The 23,045-nt window shown below is 39.6% G+C and overlaps 3 protein-coding genes across 4 annotated transcripts; all 3 read right to left on the reverse strand.

Annotated features, from left to right (window-relative positions):
- Positions 1-1,070: 1,070 nt before the first annotated feature.
- LOC124070772 (NEDD4 family-interacting protein 1-like) lies at positions 1,071-8,442 on the reverse strand. The gene is made up of 7 exons (XM_046410988.1): positions 8,251-8,442; positions 6,848-6,935; positions 5,556-5,686; positions 3,207-3,294; positions 2,956-3,080; positions 2,613-2,679; positions 1,071-2,361 (listed from the first exon to the last, which is right to left on the reverse strand). Exons 1-7 carry the CDS (start codon positions 8,278-8,280, stop codon positions 2,258-2,260), a joined length of 633 nt encoding a protein of 210 aa, XP_046266944.1. The 5' UTR covers positions 8,281-8,442; the 3' UTR covers positions 1,071-2,257.
- Positions 8,443-9,441: 999 nt separating this feature from the next.
- Positions 9,442-15,216, reverse strand: endou2 (endonuclease, polyU-specific 2). Of its 2 annotated transcripts, XM_046410986.1 has the most exons (7): positions 14,477-15,216; positions 13,158-13,302; positions 12,778-12,889; positions 11,837-11,958; positions 11,143-11,255; positions 10,695-10,848; positions 9,442-9,811 (listed from the first exon to the last, which is right to left on the reverse strand). In XM_046410986.1, the coding sequence occupies exons 2-7, from the start codon at positions 13,257-13,259 to the stop codon at positions 9,557-9,559; spliced, it is 858 nt and encodes a 285-aa protein (XP_046266942.1). In that variant the 5' UTR covers positions 13,260-13,302; positions 14,477-15,216; the 3' UTR covers positions 9,442-9,556. The 2 variants fall into 2 exon arrangements, with proteins under 2 accessions (XP_046266942.1, XP_046266943.1); XM_046410987.1 differs by lacking the exons at positions 13,158-13,302; positions 14,477-15,216 and adding an exon at positions 13,067-13,151.
- A 920-nt stretch (positions 15,217-16,136) lies between these two features.
- Positions 16,137-22,497, reverse strand: rnf14 (ring finger protein 14). Its single transcript, XM_046410477.1, has 10 exons — positions 22,479-22,497; positions 21,629-21,713; positions 20,916-21,074; positions 20,589-20,719; positions 20,204-20,393; positions 19,382-19,743; positions 19,015-19,243; positions 18,468-18,640; positions 17,990-18,120; positions 16,137-17,863 (listed from the first exon to the last, which is right to left on the reverse strand). Exons 3-10 carry the CDS (start codon positions 21,064-21,066, stop codon positions 17,803-17,805), a joined length of 1,428 nt encoding a protein of 475 aa, XP_046266433.1. The 5' UTR covers positions 21,067-21,074; positions 21,629-21,713; positions 22,479-22,497; the 3' UTR covers positions 16,137-17,802.
- Positions 22,498-23,045: the final 548 nt, after the last annotated feature.

Consider the following 23,045-nt stretch of genomic DNA (forward strand, 5'->3'; position numbering starts at 1 on the left):
TGTGTCATGTTCAGTTTCCTGTCATCTACTCTCACTTAGTACTCTTATACTCCCCCAGAAGGCTTTATGCAAGCGTGAAAATCTGGTTTGCTTTACTTTCATGTTCTGCTCTTGGGAATAGTGCTGTAAAATAATTAATAATTAATAATTAGTGACCTGTAATTAGATGACCCGCGTGGAGCCAGTGTCATATCTACTAAGCATCACGAGAGACCAATAAGCAGCCATGGTGGGGTGGAGAGACGGGCAGGATGATGTGAGACTTTGTGACAGTAAAAGTTTCCAGTGAAACCAGACTGTTTCAGTTGGTGTGACATGTCTTCCAGGTGGGGTGACCTTCACTTCATGTTCCAGCTGCAGGGAAAAACACTACTGACATGTATAATTAGCCACCGCCAGCAAATCATCTCGATTCTTACACACACGTCTCGTGTGTTAAATTTAGCATAGCTAAAAGTACGTCTCACGTCAGTAAGTGAACATCATGGTCAGTTAGGCTTCCTCTTCTCTGTGGCTGCACGCTGCTGGATCTCCACCTTTCCGAAAGCTCCACACACCAACCACAAACATGGTACATTATGTTTTTATTTAAGCTCCAGAAGGTCGTGAGGGTCAGGCTGAGTTCAAACTAAACTTTATCAAAAACAATTTATTATCCACTGACAGAATACACTTTCTCAAATATTTTTTTCTTCACTCCAATGTACTCATTCCAAAGTCTTATTGCTCCTGGGAGGGAGAAATCTTGAGGTTCTTCTGAAGTGCCATGTTTTAATTTTTCTTTAATTTAAGACACACCTGAGTCTCCTCTAAAGTACACCAGACAGCAGCAGCATGGAACAAATCGCCAAAAAAAAATTGTAGGTAAATGAAGTTTAATAAAATCCATTATGGACTTAAGTAGCTCATTGGCGTTCTCTGTCAGGGTCTTATAACAGAGCACTTTAATTTCAGGTTGTTGTGGTGTGTCCTACATCCTGAATATCAAGTGAAACTAAAATAGCTGTCAAGTCATGTGATATTTTACCAGAAGCTTATCACCATTTGATAAATAGCTCAACATCAAAATGTGATTTTTCCCACTTTAATTCCATTTTCCAAGCAAGATAAGTAAATACTTGCAATAAAATATAATCAATCCAATTCCACTAGAATGAGGGGAAATAAAAAGAAATACTCCTAATACTTAACTGCAACACCAAAAAAAAAAAAAAAAACTCTCTCCTCTGTAGGAGTGCATTTCTTGTTCTTCATAGGGCAGGGTTTCCAAATCACATCTGGTAATTCAATATTTTTTTCCCTTACTGGAAACCAATGGAGTGCGAGCAACAAAGTCAGGGCGTCGGAATCATTTATTTAACCAGAACCATCAAATTGCATATCTGAAACCAGTGGCAGATCATCACATTATTCCATCCCAATCACTATATCCTGGAGCGAGGCAGTGATCCTCAGCCTCTTCCTGACTCCTCTGCACATCCCTGCAGTTTACCTCTCAGGTGACAGAAATATATATCATACACAAGCAAACTTATTCCTGATTACAGTGTGTGTGTGTGTGTGTGTGTGTGTGTGTGTGTGTAAGCATGGGCAATTCTTAAATAAATGAGGAAAAGCATGCTTCAGGGGAAACCCAGCCCCAGATATTCTATAGAAGTGATCCTCAACCTCTTCTCTGTGAACCTCAAAAAGGTCATTTTCCCTTTTCAGTCTCCTCAGTCTTCTTATTACCTGAATTATGTACTATTCCATAAGGGTCAAAAATATTAGTCAGAAAGGTTTAAAACACACTATATTGGTTCTGGAAGTATATTATTTTCCATTGCATGAATTAGCCCATAACCCCAAAATTACCTATGAATCCCAAGGCTGAGAACCGAATGATTTCATCAGACAGGAGACAGGTGACAGAAAACACAGACAAGACTGCCCCCTGGTGGTTAAACGGGAAAACCGCGCATGTCACTGCTGACATATCGTGAAACAGTAAATAAGGCATTAATTTATACATCACACAATTCATAACTGTAAATAGCACTTGACAGTTCACCACAAATAAGTGAAGGGTTTCACAGATTTCTCAGCATTCACTATTTCACACCAAGAGGGGACAATAGACACTGTATTGTCCAAATCATGTCAAGCATTGGGGGGGGGGAAAGTTCTTTTCTCCCTTTTTGATTGGATAAAGCCAGACAGTATGTCTCACTAAAAAAAAAGGGGGGAAAGTAATGATGGAAAATGATGGACTGTGACCTCAATAGATAAAGAGGACTCGGGTGCGGGGCAGAGTGGACAAGGTCTCAGCCATCTTGCGGATTCTGGCATAGTTGATGAATCCTCGAAGGAAGAGCAAAAAGCCTGAGGAAGAAATAAGAAATAAATAAACAAAAGGAAATAAAACACTAATATCATCGAAAGAGTGAATTAAAACACTAACCTTATTATCATACAACACAATAATTAAAGTTAATTTCCCTAAGGTCAATATTCTGCGACATATTTACTGCATATGACACCTCACCACTCCAGAGAGCAGAAATTGCCATACGCAGGATAAAACCATTTGATTCATTTTGTGACTGATTTATATTCAGACACTGGCTACTTACCCAACACCAGGAACACCCACCACAGCCAGTACTGTCCATCAAAGTAACCAGGGAAGTATGTGGAGAACTAGAAACCCAACATAGCGACAGAAATGACAGGTTAGAATAAATATGCTCTGCATCGGTTTGAGTCAAATGAGTCCTGCCTTTTGAAAGTGAATGAAGGAAGCAGCGTAGTTTTAAAGAGATCTTTGAGGAAAGCCGACCACTACAGAAATAACATTAAAATACCAGAGTGGTGTTTGGGGCTTTTGAGTTGTTTGTGCCTACATAAAACCACATTTTATGTGCATCTATGTGCGCGGTGTAATGTCTGTGTTTGTGTGTGGGCTCCTTGACCTACCCTGACGATGAGGATCCATTTGATGAGGGAGAGGCCGAAGCCTGAGATGGCCCCGTAGCGGCCGGCTGCTGAGGTGGTCAGACAAAAAGACAGGAAGAAACCAATCCAGTTGAACAGGAATGCCACTGGACAGAGGATGGAAGGAACAGAAGGTGTTAGACATGTCTTCAGAATAATAATCTCAAAATAATCTTATTTGACTAATTGGAGGAGAGAGGAAAACAAAAGGCGAAGAGATAGGGTAAACTAACTGAAAAAAGTGAGCATGAAGATGCCGTCATTTCCTATCCTCAGCTGATCGGCATCTTCAAAGTCGTCTCTGGTCACAAAGTCTTCCTCCTGTGATGGAACAAGCAACAGAGGAACAAAACAAAAAGTAAGCTGCTGACCACTGAAACAATTTCACCACAACACAACAAGGCAGCAGCAGAGCTTTCCGGGGTTTCACTCGAGTGAAACTATTTCCAGTCTCAAGATCAGTCAAATCAATCAATTTGATTAAGTTTGTTTTACACTAACCAGTTTGTAGTGGTGTATTTGAAATTCTGCAAACACAATGTTGTGACTGAGATCAAAATGAACTGTCTGGAAACATGACTAAGCATCTGCCAGTGAAAACCAACCTTTGCTGACAACAGAGAGAAAATACAACACAAACAACCAACAGACCAATGGAACCATCACAACACAGCAAGACCATTTAGTAACTATTACTGGCATGTTACACAAAGGGCTGGATGTGGGACAGGAGAACCAGTAAATCTTGGACAACTATCAACTAAGTACTAGATGGCACAAAAAGGGTGGGGTACCGAAACAGTGGTGGTGTAACAGAGCATAGTTGATCAGTGATCTGTACGGATCGCTCGCCCCCACAGTTCGGCGCGCATGGGAGCTGTGGATTAACAGCAAAATTTAACCATCAGCGTGAAATACAGTTTTATGGCAAGTAATATATATAGAGCTGAAATGGAAAGACAGAGAAGACAGTAGGGTTCTGTGTTTTACTCTGAGGCGTAACGAATGACTTATTTAAAAGCAAAGCCGAACCGTGAGTTCTCTGATCAGCCGCAGCCCTGCTACAGACACTGCAGGTACATCTGTGTTTTCACACACCAAACTAGGACCAAATACACGTCCTCTCATCATACACTCTTCTTCCACTCCTCCCAGTTACCTCCAGTGAACTGCGAATTACATCGTCAAATGTCTCCAGGCGTTCCCTGTGCTGAGGCTGCTGCTGAGCGCAAGGCAGTGTGTGGCAGAGAAACACAACACCAACAATCAAACAGGGTCGCCCCACATGCAGTAAGGCATCACAGTGACCACTAGAGGTCAGAGATGTTAGACTTGTCATTTTGTAGTTGTTATACGCAACGTTGAACAGAAACAACAGTTTGCACGTCAGGAATTTCTGCTGCTGACGGAGTTAGATTAAACTACTGATCTATGTGTCTATTCTTTTTCCAGAGCACTTAAAATGAAACCATGCCATCTTCTGTATAACAAAAGCTTTGACAGCTGAGTTCCCACTACATTCCCTCAGTTGCCATCATGCTAACGCTAGCTAGCTAACTCTTGTCTCATTGTGGTCTATTAGACAGTAAATTCATCAAGCTACTGTAGCTATTATATTTTGTGATAAACATGGGAACACAGTTGTTCAGACTTTGGTCACATGAAAGTGGGCGTGGTTTCATCTGAAGCGTGTTGCGTCCATCACACATTAAATAGAAATTAATGGTATGCTCTGGAAGATGTATTTGCCCATAGTAAACAAAAAGACAACTATATAATAAATGAAAATGCTACCCCAGTAAGGCTTTGGAAACTTCTAATGTGTCTAAAAAAATCTAAAAAAATCTTCTAAAAAAAACAAAACAATATATTAACAAAAAATATAACACTTAATTTGAAAGGAGGATTCTTTGGTAACTTTAGACAACTACATGAGAAAACTCTCGCCCTCCTTCATCTTTTTGACAGCAAATTGAAAGAGAGAGATACATTTTTAGTATGTCCACTCAACATTTCTAACTTCTATTCTGAATATAAAAAACATATATAAAACCTCTATCAACAAGTTAGGTGGTTACACTCTTTGGCTGGCTAGTGATAAAACACACTCAAATACCACATCAGAAACATTAGCTTCTGTGGCTAACTTAAAATACCTGCTCAAATAACCGACCAAAATCATATAGATCAATACAGAAAAAGATTTACTCGTTGATATTTACTCAGGGAGTACAAACCCAGGTGCAAACTGCACAGATGGTAGTTCAGGGAGACTGGCAGATTAAAGTTTTCAGAAAATGGCTGGCACTTGTGAGACAGACTGTGGTCAAAGATATCACTAAATGCCCTTTAATATGACTGACTGCATTTCATGTAGGAGAGAGTTAGAGTCACATATGAGAAGTACACAAACAGAGCTCGGAAACCAAAAAAAAAAACTTTCCATAGCAGTGTGCTAAGCTGCTAAGAGTTTCACGCCTTGCAGACAACACCGGAAATGTTTCAGCACAAGCTACAGTGTGTGCGAGGGTATACGCTGAATGTGACTGCAGACGAAAAGGAAGAAAAAGTGAGACACTCACTCTTCCGGTTACCAGGGGAACAGCAGTCTCTGCCTTGGTTCGTTCTGCTTCATCATAGGAAGGTAACGTTGTCGCCACATTGTATGATGGAGGCTTGGGGAAAACCCCGTCCTCCTTGTAGTCAAAGTAGGCTGAAGAAGAAGAAGCGGCACAGTTTCAAACAAAAATGCAGAATTTTTATTGATCAAATATTTTGTATTTTGACAGCAGACTAGTAACTGTATCACATATTTAGTGTGCTTATCAAAAATTAAAGCCATTCTTTAACATTTGTTCTTGTTTTAGTATTTAGCCACTGAAGCAGCTATGGGCGTGGAAACAGGCAAAATACTTGGAGGTGATCTCTACAACAGAATTTCCTGCTAATGCGCACTGACAACTAAATAATCATCCTTATTAGATTATAATGACTGTGCAAACATGACAAATATCAACAGTGTAAGATTTTGCTCACTGAACACTATTCTAGACTCTCTAGTCATAATGTCAAATGATGTCAAGTTCTGTAAGACATCCAAACAATTATGAGTCAGCTGATACAACTAAGAGCCCACCTGAAAGCAACCAGCTCTTCTTAAATAAGTGAATCCTGTGTGTTTCATCTTACATCAAGTTTATCCTCGCTAAGGGATCAGTGAAACAAAAACAATTTTAGGGTCTCCAACTACATGAAATTTTCTATCTCTTCTCTCCTGTTACTAAAGAGGAAAGAACAAAACTCACTGACTGTCACTTTGCCTGGTAACAATGACAAACACTGTGGGTAGCTGGTCGCATCAGCTGACATTAATTCATATTGATACTATCAGTAACTTGTTGGCACACGTACATTTGACTTGGCTGTGGTGGGTTTGTGTGCTCTCTGTTCACCGCCAAAAAGTACACAGGAGATAAAAGAAGGATCACTCTGTAATATGGTGGGGAGGGGAATTGTCTTTTTGTAGGTCCAACAATTCCAACAGAGGCAAAAGTCTTCACTCCAACTTCACGTCAACTTCAGGAATAGCATTCTTCCACATAATTTTTTGTTATTATCCACATCATATCAATTTAAGCCAATCAACTTTCAAATTTTTGAATTGGACCTTCAGTAGTAGTAGAGGGGTACAGCTGTTATTTCAATGTATCAGATGAATATTTAATCAACATTTTGGTAAATTTAACTATCAAACTCAGTACTGGCTGTGAGGTGTATACTGCAGTTACAAAGATATCAATATTAATAACCCGTTCTGAGCAGTTTTCAAATGACATCAGCAACATGGAAACATCTGGATGAGTCAAGGCCTTACCAGCATTATCCACTGCGATGCTGCTGTATGGTGGAGGAGCATCTGCTGCTACCTGTGGGCTCCCTTCTGGGTCCTCCTCATTGGGCAGCTGTGGGGGAGAAAACAACCTAAATGAATTCACTAACATCATCAATAACGTGTTCATATGCTCATTATAAGGAGGAAATAAGCACCAACCACAAAGTGGTTTGTTTTGATTCGTTTCTCTTTTTCTCATTGAAAGTAGAAGACACGAGAGCAGGGGCAATTGATTAAAAACACCTAATCATCAAATCAACAATCAAACCAAGCCCATCTGATTGACTCAGTTTCCAGAAAGGCCATTAAGGTTGTACTGAATACGAAGCAGAAAGCCTGCAACATTGGGTTTGACAGACAGACATTACAAGTTAACACAGCTTCCTCTTGATGTGGGTGACGCCTTACTTTACAGGTGCAGTAGTTTCCTGTAATTTCGTAGAAAAGGAGCAGTTAAACCACCACAAATTCATTAGAATTCAAAATGCGGACAGTGTTAACCAGAATATGGCACATTTCAAAAAAATTAATCCAAATTAAGACAGTCAAATCACCTGACCAGGCACAGGCATGCTTCAGAATATATGGAGGATTAATATCCTCCAGCAAAATAACAGCCTAATTTATTATGAATCAATCGTCTATTTACTTTAAAGTGGAGCAATTATTTCACGATAATCCCTCAAGAAAATAACAACCGCTCAACACAAAACACAAACCGAAAGTAACTGTGTCACTGTCTAATTAGTTCCAGGAAATAATCAAGAAGTAATAATAAGTTCTGTCTGCCCTACCAAAACCGAGCTAAGCAGGTTAGCTGGCGGATTTATCCGTTAAGCTTAATGACCAGCGAACACACCCACTGCTGTAGGTCTATGTACGATACAGGCATTAAAGTTAGCATACGCCGAAGATCGTCGATATGAGTTAGTTAAATTAAGTTAAGCCTTTTTCTTTTCGTTAGTGTTCGACAATGGTAACATAGCTAGCACATGGCTGACAAGTCTTCCAGACGTAACTTAACGGTATACACACACAAACAGAGACAAAAGACGCCCGATCACACAATCAAGTTCACATCCATGTTAGCTTAAAGAAAAAAGCTAACGACGAAATGCTAGCATTAGTACATCGCTATCTAGGTAGCGTGCAGTTAAAAGCCAGCTTCAACCAATGAATAAAAAACATCGCGGAAAAAAAATTCTTATTGACGACAAAGACATCCAGCTTTGTATAGCAGAAAACCGTCATATTCAGGAGGATGACACCACCATACATGAGAGAAGAAGAGCTTCCGTAAGTCAACAGTGTTCACCAGCAACTGACGTTTGAGTCTCATGTTAAACCTTTAACGTGTTAGCTGTTAAATGGTAGTGTTATCTTACCTGCTGATATCGAGCGTTCGTTTCGGCCATTCCGATTTGAACGGCTAGAAGCCAACAACAGAGAAGGTTCACGCCGCCGAGACACCCAACAAACGCGAAATTATATAACAGCACAAACTGTAAACTCAATCCTGGCCACAATAAAAAACCTGCTTCTCCGTCGACTGCTGCGCTAAATGGGTTGTCAAGTTATAGTATTGCTCAGTACAAAACACAAGGCTTCCTGTTGGCATTTTGAAATATTCAAAACATTGTAGACCATAGATAGCATCTTCACAAATATATTGTTTCATCAGAATTAGTCTGTATCATTACTAATATGTTTAATGATTAATTTATTCCTCAAAGATAAGAATTATCCTTTTTGTCTCAAAACATCGATATTTCCGGTACTTTTATTATGAAATCATAACCGGTCAGTGTCTTCCTCATTTCCGCTAACTTGACACAGGTCTTTCTCGCCAAGCAATTGACGTCATTGGCCACAACAAACCCTTTACCGCCCCCATCTGAAACAAAGTGCAACAACCATACACATCACTGAAAAGTTACTGACAGAATTATCAAGAAACAAACAAACAAACAAATACAAACAAAAAACTGAGTAACAAAGTTACACAGTCTCTAACACAATATACTGAACTCTCCTCTTGGACAGTAAATGCAGATGTCTCATAACAAATGTGTTGGTCTTGACTTTAAAATAACTATAAACCTCAGTGTCAAACACAAGGCGTTACAATTTAAACTGGGTGGACGACACTGCTGGCCAGTTCACAGTATCTAATGCTAAGCTCTATATACCTGTTAAATATTTTGAAGTCTGCTGTTTTTGGATTGGATGTGGCATAAATGAGCAGAGTACCAGATGAGTGGATTATGACAATTCACCTGCCACATGTAAGGTATTCAGTTTGAACATGATATACTGAAGATAAGATACTGAAAATAATCTGTTTCTATTTATTTATTGTACTCTTACACGGTGATGTCTAATATAAAAGAAAAAGTGTTAGAAACTGACTGAGATACATGTCTTCAAATGTATGTGGTCATCATACATTTTTAAGAGTAACTCGAGATTATCAGTAATTAGTGCATGTGTGAGATGTAGGACTTTATATAGTGTTAAATGGACTCTCAGAATAGGAATCACTGTGCAAGAAAAAGAGAAAACAATGCAAATGGGTCTTGTAAGGTTTTATTGTATTTTTATCTAAAATAAAAAGACAACAACAACACCCGTGACACTTTGTAAGCAAGTTCAAGAGTTGGAGCAGTTTTATCTCAAACTGATCTTGTAAAGTTACTCAGGGTTCTGGTACTTAAGGAGCACTGGGTAAGTGGTTCCTATGTGCTTTTGGTTGTAGTGGTGGCAAACAATTTCCACATCGTAGAAACTGAACTGGACTTTGACACGCTCGTTTGGGGAGGTGAGGAAACAGAGAGTGTAGAGGGCAAACTCGAACTCGGGACTGACGCCGATGAAGATGCTGCCCTTGGGCTTTATGCCGTTCTTCCAGCTGAACTGTAGTGCCAGGATGTGTTTTTTCTCGTCAGGCTGCGGTGAGACAGAGAAAAAAAAATGTGATGAAAGAGGAGAGGACATCGGTGAGGAATGGAGAAAAAGCAGCTGTTTGACAACAGCAGCTGTGGGCTCGTTCTCATCAGTCTGAGGAGACAAGACAGGACAAAAAGAAAGAGAGAAAATGCTGAAGATGTGAGAATGAAACAGACTCATGCTGTTTGAGGCGTCAGCGTTTTTATTATCAGTCTTAAATAAGAGAAAAAAATCATACATAATTAGGTATGATAAAATGAGAATATCAAAAAATATACTGCAAAAAATATAAGATCGCGATGACTGTGTCTCATAATTCTGACTAAGTATATCGGTATATCTTTGGTATTATACTTGGGAAGTGAATAGGGGATTGGTGAAAAGTGCAAAATGCAAAAAGAAGATAATGAAATGAAAATGATGTACCATTTCACATGAGACGTCTTTCTCCTTTGTCCCAGTGATAAACCTGGCTACACAAGCTACACTGAGTACAAAGATTTTTAAAATGTCTGCACAGATAACAGTTTTACTGGTTTTCTGAACGTGAGCCTTGGATAATGCCTCAACGAAAGCTTGACCAACCGGCTGCTCAGAAGGTGAGAGAGCAAACTTGGTCATAGCAGGATGTGAGGTTTCTCATGGGCTTGCAAGAACGATGATGAGGGTAAGACTACAGAGAGTGCAGGTGGACGTGCAGGAGAGAGACGACAGGAGACAGATGAGAGATTTCTCAAATGCCGTATGGAGACATTTGAAAAGTTGCCTGTTGAAAGGGACCCTCTCAGACCAGAGAGGAGGCTTCATAGGTTTTTATATACTTGATCCCATATTATACATTTACTACTTCAGAACTAACTGAAGCACGATACACATATCATACCTGGGGTGAATTTGCACTGACGCTGTAGCCTTTGTAGTCAATGTGTCCCAGCTTTTCTTGTAGGTAGAGCTGGATCCAGTTGTGAAAGCCGATGACAGTCCGCCCTCCTCTCGTCTCTCCGACAAACACGTGTTCAAACCCTGACGAGTCTGGTCTGGTGGGAGACACGCCATATTGTCCGTCATTTTGTCTGGGACATCTTTGCAAGCTTTGATCAATTAAAATTTATAAGACTGTATTAAGTCCTCTGCCATTTTGACAAAATATTGTGTTTAGTGGCTTCTTTCATCCTAAACATGCTACAAATAAATATTTTCCCTTTTGCTCGCAGTGTTGCTGGCTGGATGTGCTACACAGAGCCAGTTTCTCAGAGTAAGACACGTTATCATCACAGTGCCAGATTCCACTGGTGAAGCTATATTTAAGTGCTGAGCCAGATTTCACCTACCTGCTGGATCCTCTCCTCGCATAAAGTTCAAACCAGATCCTGTACAGCTGCTCCTTGAATTGTGTGTCATCTGCTGGAGAGAGGTGCTTCTCTACCAGGTATTTATGAGCAATCTGCAAACAAACAAGAACCTCCTGTAACATGTTGTTATTTATATTTTAGTCACGTTAGTGGCATGGCTGTAGGGATGGTTAAAATCAGTCCGGCAGCACACCCGTTTGTCTCAACAACTATCTGATGAATTGACATAAAAAATTGTACAGGCATTCATGGTCCCCAGAAGATGAATCCTAATGACCTAGTGATCCTCCAGCATCACCAGCAAGTGAAATATGTGTGAAATATCTCAACATTTACAAGATGAATTGACAAAAAAAAGAGCTATAAATTTATGATTCTGAGAGCAATGAATCCCATTGACTTTAATGACCCTTTGAGCATGTTACCATGATCTGCATTTGTTGCAATGTTTGTTACTGACAGAGTTACACTTGGAGAACAATATGTAGAACATTCAGAACCACTCAGGCCAGGCCTAACCATAATCTAACCTGGTTTTGAGTAGTAAAAATAACAATTGCCAGAGTCTGGTTAATTGTGTTATATGAAAATGGCAACTTATTTCTCATGAATTCTTTAGTAGACATGATCCACGGCAAGAGAAAAGGGTTCATTTCCATGTCCCAACAGGTACCTTCATAGTGGGAGTCTGAATGATTGAGTCCAGGAACTTGTGATTCTCTGCCACCTCCTCAGGGGTTACAATTTCTGGTTCACCGGTGTCACTCTCGTAGTTATCCAACAGGGAGATAAAGGCTGCAGACACAAACACAGACGCTCTTCAGAAAGTGATTTAGATCAGTCTGTGATGACAGATGATGTCATTTTTCAAAAAAAGCTTCACATGCTGAAGTGCTGTCCAGTCCTGCAGTCATGGATATAAATGACAATCAGGAATAAAAGCCAGATTAGAGACACAAAAAGCTCTAGCAATCAGCAATGAGGCAGGTTGATAGAGACTATACATAAACTAAGTACAAAAATAGAAAATAGGGAGGAATACCCCTTTTTTCAGCAGGACAGCAGCCTCAGGTTAAACTCAGCTATTACATAACACAACTCCTTATACAGCTTTCTTCTACATGCTATAAAACATACATCTGTGAAAACATCATTAGACAAAAATTGCCAGAGGGAAATGTGCATTTTTCATTCAGAGGAAGACGTGAAGGAGGAGGCAGTAGTTGGGGGGTATTTCTGCATCCATCTGCACCCAGCACAGTGAACTCTGCGTCCTCTGTGCTTATGCAACATGCTGCCACTGTTCGTCATAAGCAGATTATGAGTTGATGAAAAGGCTTTACTCAGAAGGGAAGTGACAGGGAGGATCAAACTGGCAAACGGCACCGTGGAATGTGCAAAGAGATTGTGTCAGTTCAAACATTTTCTGGCAGTGCACTCGTGAAATGAACAGTAATTAGCTCCCCCATCCCGAAAATCAATTTATAGGCGGCCTTATCATTAAGAAAGACAACTCACTTTTGCCTAAAATCAAGTCAAATGTTGTTGATTTTGTGGTTTGCGCTCCAAAACAACTCCATGTTTGTGATATTTACCTAACATTCATGCACTTACCCAGAAAAGTCTCCTTTTTGAATATGTTCTCATCGACAAATGTAAACAGAGGAGACCCTGCTCCGTCGTTGTTGTCGTCGTTGTTGATGGCCATGCTGTCTCCAGCTTTGCCCTGCAGAAAGATGGGAGCCAATCAAAAGCTAAAATCTTACTTGTGCAAATAGTTTACGTAGGCTCACTGCTTTCTGTTATGACCTAAAAATCTTTATATACTGTTTGATAAACGCTCTCCTCGTGTGCTTCTGTACCTTTTACATTCAGATATTTCATCTCTGCTATGGATACTTACTGATGGTTCAAGATGGTTCACAAAACCTCTTAAAGCTCTTCAGTGACTATCTGAGCAACTGTAGATCTGTGTGTGTGTGTGTGTGGTGCACCTGCAGAGAGATCCTGTAATCTTTTCCAGGTGTGAGTCTGTTGACATCGTTGTCCCACAGCTCCTGCACCATGGCTGACAGCTCTTTGTCACTCTCAGTCATGATGCGACTCCTCGGTTGTGTTCTCGGTCCCACTGTGGATGAGCTGTAGGTGGGTTGGTATCACTATGTGTCTTTAACAGGAGTGGAGCAGTTAATTAAGGGCTGGACAGTAACAAAAAGGAGCAGATTTAAACTCATAATGGGCGAAAGTACAATACTGAGTTACTTTTACTTTGTATTTTGGATGTTTTGATGAGAGATTGCACTTTTTTGTGGGTGTTTACATGCAAAACACTGGATGAACTGGTACAATTTGATGCAGTGCTGAACAATCTGTGGCTAATGAAGCCACTCATATTTACAATTTAAGACCACAGATGATTTTTTTTTAAGGCATTTAGTTCACTTATACATCAAATCCTTGCTAATTTCAAGCAATTTAGCCAACTGTTGTCAATATCACATTATCACATTGTCACATTTAAGGCCCTTTAAGAGCACATATTCTAATATCATGTCATACAACATAATGTCACTAAGTTCTTTATTTTATGCTTAAGTGCTTCTGAACAGCCTCTGGTGTTCAAGGTGCTGATTATTTATCTCACCTCTCACTTATCCGATCAAAACTAGAATCCGAGGTGTTTAACCTTGCTATCTCTCTTTCAAATCTAGAAAAGAAGCCAAGAAGAATAATTTTACAGAGCATTTAGTCTGATTTCTGCAGTTTTACGCAGTGTATGTTTTGTCAGTGATGTCAGACAGAAAGGTCTGAAATTTGATTGCGAACATTAATTCAATCAATCAATTTTTTTCTTTATGTTTAGAGCTATAGTATCACTGTAAGCCCCTGTGGGTCAGGCACAGTTGTAGTCATGACACAGTAATTAAAAAAAATCATTCATTCATAATTAAACACCCCTTGCTAAAGATGGCTTTAATTTACACAACCTCCTGTCAGGAAGGCATCATTTCATAAATGACGAAGCTTAAAGGATATTTGCTAGATAATTTGACAAGTAAATTTTATATATAATCTCATAACAGTGATTCACAAGCCTCTGATGAGGTCCATGTGTGCCAGTGACAGTCCACAGCTTTGTAAAAACACTACCAGCTTCCCCAGCTGGACAGAGCTTATCCATTCGACTCAACACTGCATTCTACAAAAACATGGCTGACGACAGATCACATATCCATAATACTCAGCTCTGGGAACTTCATCATCACCGCCCAAGTCCCGCATCCCATCAGCCACCACTTCAAAACCCACTAACCTTGTGCTGGTTGCGGTTCAAATGATGAGTGAATTTGAGGTGTTAGTGAAGTTCCTCAGTGCTGGTCAGGTGCTGCTGGTGGTTTCCTGTGTTTGTGAGAGCAGGTGTCTTTACGGGCATAGTAACAGTAGTTCAGTCAGTCAGTCAGTGTATGGAGAAAGACAGACAGGGGCTGGGGGGCTGAACAGAGGGCAGGACAGGAGAGAGGGGCCATTTTAAAGGGTTATCCCCTGTCAGCAACTCTAGCTAAAGGGATTACACCATGTTGTCGTCTCTTTTCAATCTCAGGCTAAAATGTGGGCTCTTTGTTTCTTTAGTATTTCATTGTTCCTCTTCCTGTCACAGCATAACCTCTGGATTAGAGGGTAAATATGGGTCACATTTCAGGTAACAAGATGTAGTAAAGGCTTAGAATATACTTAAAATACTGTAAGTAAACAATCAACATCAGTCTTGGATTAGTAATAATTCTGATGCTGACATTTCATTCCATATGATCTGAACTCTTGAGACTAAGTGTTTCATCAAAACTGAGAAAAACAAGGTAGTGATGTATCTACAAAACCCAAATTTGACACAAACCACCATCTAAATTATAATTTTATTAGCATGTCTTCATGGATGGTCTAGTGCTTTCCCTAAATGCAAAGAAAGCATTCAACCAAGTTTAGTGGCCTTTTTTTAATCTTAGACACTAGAAAAATATTAATCATTTTGTGAAAAGAGTTAAATTCACATATAATGACATATAATGACCTGAATGAAGTGCTTTTTTTTATTACTCATTTTACAAATCACACAGGCCTTTGTCACCTCACGTATTTCGATTGGCTATGAAATGAGGCCACGAGAATGACGTCTTCTGCATGTGGTTTATAGACTGGACAGGTACGTTATAAAATGAGTGTATGCTGATGACATGCTAATGTTTTTTATTTAACCCATCAGTCCTATCTCTCATTAGGCTGATTAACCTTTTCTGGATGTAAGATTAAAGCCAAGGTGAGCAACTCTTGTGAAAACATATACGGTAACCAAACTAGGAGACTTATTTTCAAATAGTACTGCCAGTTGAACAGCTGATAATGAAATACCCACAAATAAGCCTACAAAGAAGCCATTAAGAGTAGGACCCTTGTAGATCAAAAATCATAAGCAGAGTGCATATAATCCTAATCCTCCTAAACATTTAAACCTTCAGTTTTTCTTCTGTGTCTCTCTGGTTCCTTTGGGATATCTTAAAAATATACTATATAAAGCAGATCAGTTCTACAAGGTCTGGCAGTTTTATCTGAATGATGTTGGACCTGATACCCCCCCATCCCCCACCCCCCACAATAACATACAATTAGCGTCCTGAAGCAGAACTGTCATGTCATGTCTGCAACATAGAATAGGACAAGTTTGCTTATCTGAGCTTTTTTTGTTTTTCTCTCCCCCCCAACTCATTCATGGAATCTGATTTGGAATCACCATCACTGAATTTGCTGTCCAGCCCTAACTGGACGTCAGTTCAATGCACTAGATAGCTGCGTGTCTCCACCATTGACAAAAGAAAAGATGATCTACATGCATATGTGAAGGTATTGTATTCGTAGTTTGTGTTCGTACCAAAGAAAATTTTTATGTCTTATACTGAATGAATACGATGGGCAAAATATTAAGTGGCAACATTTATTTTGAGGAACAGTATGCTGAACGCATTTTTTAAAGGATTCTACAGGTCATGTATTCAAACGTTTTTTTACGTAAGACATGAAGTGACAGTGGCTCCTCATTTAGAGGGAAGTGAATCAATATGCTGACACTGAACAAATGATTGTGTTCTCACCAGCACCAGTTCTCAAAGTAATTTCCACTTTTGAAGCAGTGAGGAGCAAATCATTCAATGTAGAAAAAAAGAACTGATGTGCTACAATGTTCAGTTTCAAACAGAACTGCTTGCATTGCATTGTGTCCTTTCCGGTCAAATATAACCAAAAAAGAAAATAAATTAACATACAAATTCAATTTTGTATCTCTAGACATTATCAAGATTACACGGACTCTCTTTGACACAAATGTTTGGTAACATTAAAATAAATGTTGTACAAATGAGAGGGGTGTGAATAAATAGAGTCAAGAGTCACTCCTCAATGCCTTGACTTTTTAACCAGGTGAAGATTTCCTTTTTGCACCACATACCCTGAAATGATTCGTCTTTCCAACAAGTACACACCTACACCATAATCATAATTCCAGTATCCCTATCTGTGAATTATTTACTGCAGTGTTCTCCTTTACTATATTCTATATTATTATATATTCTATTCTATAAACAAACATATGACTAAAACTAATAATGAAACGATTCCCCAAAACCAACGCCACAAAATCCTTCTTTTCAGCCACCCTTTTATAATAAGATGTAAAAAGACACTTTTCTGTAAACAAACTCATCTCTTTTGTATACAGAAAAATCCCATGACAATGATACAAACAATAAAACATTGCACTGGACTTATGAATGGTGATGAATCTCCAGCTTTGCCCTTTTATCCTGTATCCATGGTGTGTTTGTGTATAAGGGTATCGGTTGGATGATGAAATTCACCTTATTATCCATCCTAATGGGTGTATGAAAAATAGCCGTGCCAGAGAGGCAGATGAGCATAATAAAGGCAAACATACGCAAAGCCTTTCTTTGCCCTTCAGCACTCAAAAGGGATGGTTACTAGTTAATTGGAAGCACCTTGCATTTACCCAAATGACCTCCATCACTGTTTCCAAGATCATTTCTTGATCACTATAAGCCTGTGAGATGTCAAAACTGAACCAGAAGCATGTGTCCAATTCAGAAAACAGACAGCAACGCTGCAGACCTAATATAACATATAACTAAGAGAAATTCAACCAAAATGTTTTTTTTCTGTATCAAATGTATCAAAAATCCATTCCTATGACCTTGTCATATTTAAAAGGCCACTAATCACATGCCCAAGTATGTATTCTTAAAGCTCATAATCAAGTGATTTTATTTTAAAGAAAATGTCTACATTTACCAAACGACCACAGCTGATTTCCTCTGTTTCCCTCTCAAATAAAACCTAAAACTGCTTTTGCCCTTCCTGACTGAGTACTTCTATTCTATTCTACTTCTATTCATCTATTGTACATATTTCATTTATTCAGTAAATTCATATAATTCACAGCTGGGCACTGAATGTTAGACACCAAAAAGCCTGATCATTTCAAAACAATGGTGGCACTGAATATGAATGAGTGGTGGTTGTGTGACATAAAGTGCATTCAAATGGAGCATACAGAAGTGAGGTACTGCGCTGGTGTCAGTCCTCCTCATCACTCCAGAAGGCATCTTCTTCATCGAGATCCACACCGTGAAAGAGTCTGCAACAGGCAGAAAATGACACGCTCAATCAATCTGACAGACATTAAGTGGCAGTGACTATCTAGCTGGAGTGGTGAATGTTTAAAAAAAAAAAAAGAAGAAGAAGAAGAACACAGATGACTCACTGGTTATAACATGGTGAATGAGGGTTGTTAAAGTGGCTGTACGGGTTGATTTTGCTGAGCAAGCCCAGGCACAGCCAACAGAAATATTGTTTACATGAGGTACAGGTCATCTTGTTGCATCCATCCACTTTCTACAGAGACACAGAGACAGTGCATTGGTGGGAGAGGACTCCCAGTTAGCAACAGTAACTGACATAAGCTGGGGCAGGAGTCGTCAGGCAAAGCGATAGTAACATTAAGAAAACTTTAGTGTCATTTAAAAGAAGCACTTTTAAATACTGTGCATCAAATACATGTTGCAGTCAATTCACCTGACTACCTTCTCTCAATCTGTGTATAATATCAGTAAATGAAAAAAAAAAAAAAAAAAATACTCTTTTTGTTTCATATCCAAAGCTGATTGCAGTGAACACTCCCCTCGTGATGTCAAAAAATAAAACCTGTTCTACAGCACTGTGACCAGCAGGGGGAGCCCTACCTGTATATTTGTTCCACAGCGTGGGCAGCATTTACAGTTCTCATTGAGCCAGTCTCTGCTAAAGGATTCTTCCACTGCTTTCTGGATGACCCTCTTCCCAAACCTTTGCTCCATGAACTTTTTCACTTCAGCTGTGGCTGACAGGTACTCATCTCTGAGGTTACGCAATTCATCTGTGGCACCAGACAAACAACAAAGACAGCAATGGTTTTAACCTGAGGATTCAGTGTTAAATGTGACTGAACTCATTCTTCTTTATAAATATATTTTACCAAAACAGCACCTGAAACCATTATTAGTCACAATGTCTCAAGTCCACAAGGAATTTTAATGCACTGTACTTTAAGAAGGCCAGTAGCAATCTTGCAAGTAAACAAATAGAGATGTATCTCAAACGTTTAACACTATTTATCCGTGTAACTGTAAAGAATTTAGAAGGGTATAGATGCGCATCCGTCCAACACGCAGACATAACAATGCTAACAAAGTAACTACTCTTTTCTTGTTACCCTTAGAAACAAAATTACTGTATGTTCAGTGACGTTACCTGCAGGGATTTTACAGTTGGAGAGACCATGATAGCCCATCTTACACAGTGTGCAAAAAGCATACTGACAGGCTGAGCAAATACCCATGGTCGTGTCTGGCTCCACCATAACAGCGGTGCCGCAGGACTGGCGGGGACAGTAGACCACGTCAGCCATGAGGTCCAGACTGGACTGAAGCAGCAAACGGTCATAACGAGCAAACAGTTCCTCATCAACCAGCTGCTTCACCTGAGAGTTAAAAACAGACGGAGAGCAACGGTTCATTACAAGTGATGAGGTGAGGAAACTTAAACATTTGAAGCTGCAGAGTGGGAATTTAGTTAAAACGCTCATCTAAAAACACACATCTGTTTCCTGCTTTCATACCTGCAGTGGTGTGGCTAAAGAGGAACATTTGGGCTCAGGGCAATTAAGGCACTGAACGTTGCCATCCCGTATCTGGATCTGGAAATATTCAGTCATGCAGGCTTTGCAGTAGACATGCTGGCACTCCTTAAAAGTCAGGCAGTTGGAGCCCAGCTTCTCTACAAAGCAGATCCCACAGCAGAACACCTTGCTGTCAAACACCCTCTGACGCTGCGCCTCATCAAAGTCCAGGAGATGAGGTAGGAGGTCTGCTCGTGGGTCCATCACAAGAAGGGCCCGTGGGTCCAGTTGAGAAGAAGAAGACAACTGTTCAGAGTTTTCTTTCCGTATCTCCCTTTTCTTCTCCTCAGTGTCTTCAGAAGCTGAACAAAATGAATACTTGTATTAATTGTTTTAAAAAGAACAACAAAAAGGTGTTTAATACATTTATTTGTTTATATTTATTTTATAACATTTAAGTGTGTTCCTTACAGATATTTTATTTTAAAAAATGCAGTTTTCTCATGCAAGAAAAATACTTGCCATGTGATTTTATATTTATGTTTTATAGTATACAAATTAGGCAAGGGAAATAAATGTTAATTGTTGGTACTGCACCCAGTTAATCTACAGTATCAGCCAAACTACCTCACACCATAACAGTAATAACAAAATAGCAGAATATTAGATTATTATGAGAGTATTTCTGTGCATGTGTTGACCTTCTTTCAACTTGACATGAAAGAAAATTATGACACACTATCTATTGTTTTTTAATAAATACACGATCGTAAGGCAATTAAGAGAGGTACTTCTATAACTTTATCAAAACACTCACTATACCTGTCACTGCAGCGTTGGTTTTCCTGCGCTCACCACCTGCCTTATTTCCTCCCCTGATCACCACAAGAGGAGACTGGATGCCCAGGAAGTCTAAAGCCTCTTCTTTGAGAAACTGGATCCATGTGAACAGAATCACACAGCCTTGGTTCTCCTCCCACAGCTCATCCAGGCGTCTGCACAGCGAGCTCATCTGAGGAAGTGAAATGGAAAAGGAGAAGGAACAGGTATTGAGAGTGATGTATAGTAAAGGTTCAGTAATGGCAACAGTAAGTCTTTCCATGTTAAAGCCACTCACTTTTCCTCAGTTAACTATCAATTTGAACAGTTTGCCAAACCTTGCTGAAATGTTTCGAATAATAATATAATAAGCCAGCATGAGTCTTACCTGTGCTCTGGTCATCCATTTAGAGCTGAGAGTGAAGATTGGTGACGATGTGGATGGATAGTCTGGAGGAAGCTCAAAGTTGAGCACCAAAGGAGGTAAGAAGGAGACCTTATATTCAGCTTGCTTCTCTCCTGCAGTACACAAAGGAAATTAAATTACCTTCTTATTGGGACTGAAACTAATCTCTATTCCTTACTAAGACTGGGAGGGAATAATTTTAGGAAAATCATCCATGATATAGACCAAATATATGAAAAGTACACAACACTTGACCTGCAAATGAGATGTGCACCCGTAAATCGTCACAAGGCTTACTGAGAGACGTACCTTGGACTACAACTTTGAAATCAGGAGGGAGCTCCAGACAGAGCTGGATCTCTCCCCCCGGTGCAGACTCCGGCCGGTTGAACTCCTCCTCATCGTAGATACTTGCTAAAGCAAGCAGCTCATCCTCCTGGGCTTCCCTGTCCTCAGACATTTACATTCCTGCAGTTACGATAGCATTGATTCATCATGAGAATCTACTACGAAATACAGTAAAAGCAACACACAGACGTGGTAAACCCAAACAAGCAAGCACCAGATATCGTTAGTGTCAGAAAGAACAGTGGCTAATCACGTTTATCACCAGCTACTAACGCAACTTTGCTGTGGCATAACATCAGCTTATCTTAGCTGACGTTAAGGCTACTGTTGCTTAAAATTAGTACGCTAGCTAGCAAAAGTAAACTTTATCCGTAACAAAGACGTTCGCCATTTGTTGATGATTTAACATTCAAATAAAATAACAAGGGTTGCTGTTGTGGACGGGGACAAGCATACGAACTAGGAAACAGTTAGCAGTTAGGAAAGCATTTAAGCTAGCTAGCAGCGTTAGCTGATGTAAACAGTGGTAATGGCCACAGTGAGAGCTCGGCCCTTCACTAACTTTTCCTCTGTGGCAGCTCTAAAACGATTCATCTTCATGAACTGTGCGTCTGAGTAAAGCTATTCCAAGTACGATAACAGAGTAATAACGTGAAAATAACTTTCTTTCTTACCTGGTCTGACCCAAGCACTATGACTCCGGCACTCTGACTGGTCAATGGTCCATGACTGGAGGCAACGTGGGTGTGCCAGTGCCACCTGTGGGCCGGTTAGTATACTACAGATTTAGTTGGGTGTTTATCACTTCATTAAAACTACGCTCACAGGGACACATGCACTATATAGACAAAACTATTGGGACACACCTCTTTATTATTGAATTCAGGTGTGGTATGGGGCTGTTCGGGAGTTGGGCTCAGCCCCCTAGTTCGAGTTAAAGGAAATCTTAATGCTTCAGTATACCTAGACATCTTGGACAATGCTATGCTTCAAACTTTGTGACAGCAGTTTGGGATTTGGGAGTTTGTGGAAGAACTTGACTGACATGTAGTGAGCCCTGACCTCGATCCAACACCTTTGGGATGAACTGGAACAGAGACTGACAGCCAACATCAGTACATGACCCCCTTCCCAGAAGAGTGGAAGCTGTTAGAGCTGCCAAACTGTCTAAGTATTAAAAAGGGGATGTCATTAAAGTCCCTGCTGGTGAAATGGTCAGGTGTCCCAATATTTTTGTCTACATAGTGTATTTTTTTGTGATTAGTTCACCAACTGACACAGATTTATGTTGTGCCACCATTTTAAATTTCTTATTAGTTCTTGTTACATTAATCCCCAGAACCAAGGCTGACATATTCAAATTGCTTAAATTAGATTCAATTTATTATCAAAAAGGAAAACCTGAAAACTGTCACATGTAAATAAAAAAATGAACACCAGTGAATTCTTGCAATTGTTGCTTGAAAGAAATTAATATAATCAAAAAAGGAAACAACTAATTAAAATGAAATAACTGTACTGTACCTTCTTAAAGAAATTCCCATACCAATTTCTTGTTGACTTTTTCAGATGAACAACAAAAGGTGTTTTGACAGGAACCTTCACAAACTGGCATGGGATGTGCACAGCCCACAGCAGCCCACAGCAGGTAATTAAAAGGGCCCAGAACATAACTGGCACCCATTTCGGGACTAATGAAGACCTATCGTATCTTATCTTCCTGAATTCATACCCTCCACTTTATTCATTTATATTTTGTAAGAAGCATAAAAGGACTCCAACTATCATTTTATTGTGCAATCCTGGTTGTCAAATCAATAAGCTGAATCTGGACTTCAGCAGTAGTGTGTCAATATTGGACTGAAATGTCCTCCTGGTCTACTTACTGCAAGTGTTATTATCTAGTGTATAGCAACCTGACACTCATGAAATATGTTATTTTATAGCTACCGTATCTATACTGTCACTTGCCAGTGGGGCTGGACAAATTCTGTCATGACAAAATAAAAGGAACTAAAAAAATTTCCAGGTTTAAAGGTCACACAGTGAACCGAATTTTTAAACTGAAGCATTAAATTCAGGAAATCATGA

Source organism: Scatophagus argus, chromosome 14 (assembly GCF_020382885.2).
Source record: "Scatophagus argus isolate fScaArg1 chromosome 14, fScaArg1.pri, whole genome shotgun sequence".
In the NCBI taxonomy this organism is placed as follows: Eukaryota; Metazoa; Chordata; class Actinopteri; family Scatophagidae; genus Scatophagus; species Scatophagus argus.